The sequence below is a fragment of the Hippocampus comes genome, unplaced genomic scaffold, assembly GCF_001891065.2.
Source record: "Hippocampus comes isolate QL1 unplaced genomic scaffold, H_comes_QL1_v1.1 scaffold91, whole genome shotgun sequence".
Taxonomy (NCBI): domain Eukaryota; kingdom Metazoa; phylum Chordata; class Actinopteri; order Syngnathiformes; family Syngnathidae; genus Hippocampus; species Hippocampus comes.
This window is the reverse complement of record NW_017805034.1, coordinates 1,976,812-1,982,235: the sequence shown is the minus strand read 5'-3', so window position 1 is coordinate 1,982,235 and position 5,424 is coordinate 1,976,812. Positions and strand designations below refer to the sequence as shown.

The 5,424-nt window shown below is 43.4% G+C and overlaps 1 protein-coding gene across 1 annotated transcript in view; it reads right to left on the bottom strand.

Annotated features, from left to right (window-relative positions):
- The window catches only part of LOC109512027 (uncharacterized), an 8,705-nt gene extending 4,227 nt beyond the window's left edge, over positions 1 to 4,478 (bottom strand). The window contains exons 1-5 of the mRNA XM_019863496.1: positions 4,255 to 4,478; positions 3,783 to 4,158; positions 3,570 to 3,684; positions 3,241 to 3,455; positions 1,853 to 2,055 (exon numbers count right to left, since the gene is read on the bottom strand). Coding sequence (XP_019719055.1) covers positions 1,853 to 2,055; positions 3,241 to 3,455; positions 3,570 to 3,684; positions 3,783 to 4,158; positions 4,255 to 4,404 — 1,059 coding nt within the window. The 5' untranslated portion in view covers positions 4,405 to 4,478. The remainder of the gene's footprint in view (positions 1 to 1,852; positions 2,056 to 3,240; positions 3,456 to 3,569; positions 3,685 to 3,782; positions 4,159 to 4,254) is intronic.
- Between the last annotated feature and the right edge of the window lie 946 nt (positions 4,479 to 5,424).

Below are 5,424 nucleotides of genomic sequence, written 5' to 3'. Positions count from 1 at the left end.
GTCGTCAGGCAGTAGGCGGGGGACACCCTGAACTCGTTGCCAGCCAATCGCAGGGCACACATTCACGCTCACACCTCGGGACAATTTGGACTGTTCAATCACCCTGTCATGCATGTTTTTGCAATGTGGGAGGAAACCGGAATACCCGGAGAAAACCCACGCAGGCCCGGGAAGAACATGCAAACTCCACATATGGAGGCCGGAGCTGGAATTGAACTCGGTACCTCTGCACTGTGAGGTTGACGTGCTAACCACTGGACCAGCGGGCCACCCCAAAACTGCATAATAGAAAAATCATTTTGTGGAGCGTTATTTTTCACTGCGCATCAGTGCAGATGACATTTATTGGCTTGGATAGATTGGTCTTACTCAATTTTATCTCCAACAATAAAAGCACAAAAATTAGGCCTAATTACTGCTACGTTTGCCTTGTGGAAACATGCTGCCTCTCATAGGTCGGTCGTGAGCCTACGCCGGCCTTCTCATTGTGTTGAGGAAGGGGAATGAAGTTATATCTCAGAATGTGCCCATCTTGTTTGATCGTACATTTACCTGGGAAACACAGGAAGTGGCCTGAGCGCGAAAACAGAGATGGAGCACACTTGTCGCCAAAGACAATGCGGCCAACAGAAGCTGGAGCCAGTGTTTGCCTTGAGACGGATACTGAGCACGCTCACTCGCCATCGACCGCAATTCCCCAATTAATATGAGGAGAGCAGAACCGAGAAGGAAAACCTGTCAAAAATGAAGCCGGATCGTTCTTATAACTGACTTGAGTTTGAAAGTTGACGCCTCGGGTTGGTTTTACCGTCAGGGCCAGATGGAGGTCTAAGCCTTCATGAGACGATGGGATGAGGAGCGGGTAGATTGAGAGGGAGGAAGTGATTCTTTGGGTCCAATCGAGTTGGATGGATAGACATAGACATAACCTCGACTCTCTGTGGTACTGCGTAAAATCCAAAGAGAGGCTTTTGAGCCTAAGGAAGAAAAAAAAAGGACAATTAGCACAATTTGCATCAAATGCGAAACATTTTTGACATTTTGGGAGATGACGCAGTCAATCTACTCACTGCTTCATGCAAAGGCCTCCCATATGTAGCTCGGCCAGGGCTCGATGTGTCGCCACGCTGCTGTTTCCAAGCGTGACCTGCCTCTGGCCCAGTGTGTGCGCGTACAAGAGACGTGGCGACCCCACAAGGCGGAGCAGCGGGTTTTGGTGCAGGTATGTCACCAAGGTGCTGTTCATCCACTGCCCGGCATCTAAACAGCTGCAATCGAAGTGACACAAACCGCAACATTCCTCAAAATTTGCTTTGCTTTCTCGGTCTGATTATACAAAAGCGGCATGCTGACTTTCTGATAGATGTTAGATTTGGGCTGCCCAACGGAGAGGTGTGAAGCTGGCGCCCAACAGCTGAGTGCAACTGCCTGCCCTGCCTTCTTTCCACACTGTCCTGGTAGTTCACCATGAGCACCAGCAACAGAAATAGCAGCTGGAACGCACAATGCTTCAAAAGAGATGAAAACGGCAGTTAAAAAAAAAAAAGCCTGGTGCTGAAGAGCAGCAGGAAAAGTATTTGTGTGTATACTCACGGATGAGGGACTATCTTGGAGTCTGCTGGAGGGTCCAGACAACGATAAAAAAGATGGCCCTGAAAGTTCTGTTTGGCCGAGGTAGACATCCATCTCCACAGAATAACAAACCGGTGAAGAAGGAACTGACGTGTCCACGATAACCTGCATTACAAACGCACATTCAATGCTAAATGAAGACTCGATAACACAGTGACATCCGGTCAGGGTAGGCAAGTGAGGCAGTGCCACCCCATGCTGTCCGGTGATGAAACCGAACCTTGAGAGGTTCCAGCAGGAGAGCAGAGGCGAGGAAGGCAGAGAGCGCGGATACGAGCCACATGAGGACAACCGTTCTGGAGAAGAAGCTGCCGTAGATTCCGACGAGAACCAGGCATGCTGCGATCAGCGCAGCCACGAGAGGGTAGATCACGCACAACACCCAGGGAGGAAGCAGCCAGCTGGGCCGACCTCGAGCGATGCCTAAAGCGGGGTACAGATTTTTGAACATTTTAGCATGGTGCGTGGAGACTGCTGGAAATGACTGAGAAAACAAAAGCGTCGAAGTAGAAGGGGGGAAAAAATGAAGAAGCTACTGTCGGTTAAGTGGTAGATTATTTGGTAACTACACTGCAGTGGCAAACTCTTCTCCATTTTAATTCTATTGCAGTGAAAGACAAAAAAATAATAATTATCCACCTGTTGCTGAGCCTAACACCCTTAATTATAAATAGACATATTGCACAATTTATACCATTCATTATGATTATAATTTATTATTATTATTATTACAATGACAAATTCATATTCAGCACAAAAAAAAACAACTCCAAAGTTTTAACCCCATCTCTAATTTAAAAATGTAGTCGAAATTACCGTATTGGCCCGAATATAAGACGGCCCTGATTATAAGACGACCCCCTTTTTCAAGAGTCAAGTTTGAAAAAAGACTTTTTGAACACCAAATTAATTTTTATACAGAAAATAATTACAGTGCATCTGAAACAAATGATTATAGCAATATATTTGAGAGAAAAAAAGCATGTTATTTTGCCTCATTCAAATCTAAAGTGCAATGACATTCGTAAATGAATGGCTTCTGGTTTTTGAAATGTAAATTACATCATAACTTCTCCTCAGCTGCCGGTTAACCTGGCCGATCTTCGTCCCACTTTTCTCCAGATTGTCACTACGTTTCTCTATTTTCTGTTTTCTCTTCTATTATTTTCTTGTCGTTTCATTCTTACCACTATTTTTTTATTTTTCTTCTTCGTGCTACCGCTATTATTTTTATTTTTATTCTTTGTGGCAGGGGTTCACTTTGGCCTGGGGAGTCAAGTTCAGCATTCGCTTCAATGATATCTGGCGCCATCTAGCGTCGTGAATGGGTATAAGGTCTAGACCCCGACTATAAGACGACCCCCACTTTTTCAGTCTTATTTCAATGCAAAAAAAAAAAAAAAAGTCTTATACTCGGGCCAATACGGTAGTTGACGTGTAATCAATCAAAAATGCTTTGGATCAAAGTGTTTGAGTGTCAACATGGTTTCTACTCACTTATGATTTTCATGATTACTATTATTACTATACATACTGTGATTGATTTCTTCATTCAAAGACTTTACTTCAGCTATTCATTTTTGCATTTCCCCACCCAAGTTTCTGTACCGATGCGCGTGGTGGAGGAGCATCTTGTCGAGTCAGGGGAAGGACTCGGCAGGAAGGTGCCGGCCACAGAGTCCACAGAAAGTACAGATGGACATCGATTGAGTTTTGCCTCGCATTGGGAAGGACCGGAATGTGGCTCGAAAGTCAAATACTCCAGCTCACGGTGGTATTTATCGTCAGCGTGATCCCACCAACTGCTACATGAGGTGCTCTGGCTGAGAAAAAAAAAACACAAAACAAAACAAGAATAACATTTAATCAGATGAATCTCATGTCATGTCTTCAATGATAGTAAACAAGAGCAGAGAGATGTACTGTGTTGGCCTTACGTGTTTGAGAATGTTGAGGTGGTCGTAGGCGAGTCCCGACCGCTGTCCGAGTTGTTTTTGGTGAAATGCAAAGTGTCCTCTGTTGCTTCTTCTATTGACATCAGAAGATTCTCCTCTGAAAGACAAAAACACACGGGAAACTATAGTTGAAGCCTTTTGTGCGGAGTGAAATTGATTTACTTTTGTTACAACCTTGGATGAATATTTTCTTACCGGACAGAGTCAAAAAGTTTTTCATATTGTGGTTGTGAGCCAGCAGTGGTTTGGCAGTATCTTGCTCCTGCGCAGGGGAGTGATAGTCCACAATGTCTTTTTGGAGGGGATGGAGAAAGGCAGCAGGTGGGTCAGAGGAGGCGCGTGGGGTCAGGTGAAGCTGCATGCGAGCTTTTTTCCTCCTCAGTTGGCGTGTAGCGCACAAAGCAAGCGAGGCATCGCAGAGCTCGAGGTCTTCAGACTCTTTGAGCAGGCTGTCGCACGATGCCCAGGAAGTCGCAGTCGCTTCCTGGCATATGTCATCGGTCTGGGGCACCAAACCAGAAGCAGCCCAGAAGTCGAGGATGCTGGAGTCAAAACCTTTGCTCTCCAATAACTTGCAAAAAAAAAAAAAAATCATTCAAGAATAGGCGATCATGAATAAGACCTGGTGCTGAAGAGCAGCAGGAAAAGTATTTGTGTGTATACTCACGGATGAGGGACTATCTTGGAGTCTGCTGGAGGGTCCAGACAACGATAAAAAAGATGGCCCTGAAAGTTCTGTTTGGCCGAGGTAGACATCCATCTCCACAGAATAACAAACCGGTGAAGAAGGAACTGACGTGTCCACGATAACCTGCATTACAAACGCACATTCAATGCTAAATGAAGACTCGATAACACAGTGACATCCGGTCAGGGTAGGCAAGTGAGGCAGTGCCACCCCATGCTGTCCCTTCTCCTGCAAGTGGAATTTTTTTTTTTTTTTTAAAAAAGATCTTATGATTATATTAAATGATATTCCATTGTAGTTCTATGGTCTGTGCTTTACATTGATTTTCTCTTTCAATAATTAGCTGAGTGTGTATATTTCCTGTGCCTCCAGTGACAATTGCTGGACTTGGGCAGTTGGCGTGAGCACTCACACAAGAGGCGTTGCTGTTCTTTTTTCAATATCGTGTTTAAGGACATTCAACAGTTGTCCTTAAACACGATAACTGTTGAATGTCCACGATATGGACATTCAACAGTTTGTTGAATGTATTGAATAAATGTGTGGGACAGATACGGTCACTCTCACGGTCAGAAAAGCATCTGAAAATAGGGGCTCGAGTCAAGAGGGTTGCCGCTGCCAGCACGTGCCGGCGTTTTGATCCATTGGCGAAATGGAAGAAGTAAAAAAATAATAATTATCCACCTGTTGCTGAGCCTAACACCCTTAATTATAAATAGACATATTGCACAATTTATACCATTCATTATGATTATAATTTATTATTATTATTATTACAATGACAAATTCATATTCAGCACAAAAAAAAACAACTCCAAAGTTTTAACCCCATCTCTAATTTAAAAATGTAGTCGAAATTACCGTATTGGCCCGAATATAAGACGGCCCTGATTATAAGACGACCCCCTTTTTCAAGAGTAAAGTTTGAAAGAAGACTTTTTGAACACCAAATTAATTTTTATACAGAAAATAATTACAGTACATCTGAAACAAATGATTATAACAATATATTTGAGAGAAAAAGCATGTTATTTTACCTCATTCAAATCTTAATATCTGAACATTTAAATATGTAAACTAAAGTGCAATCACATTCGTAAATGAATGGCTTCTGGTTTTTGAAATGTAAATGACATCATAACTTCTCCT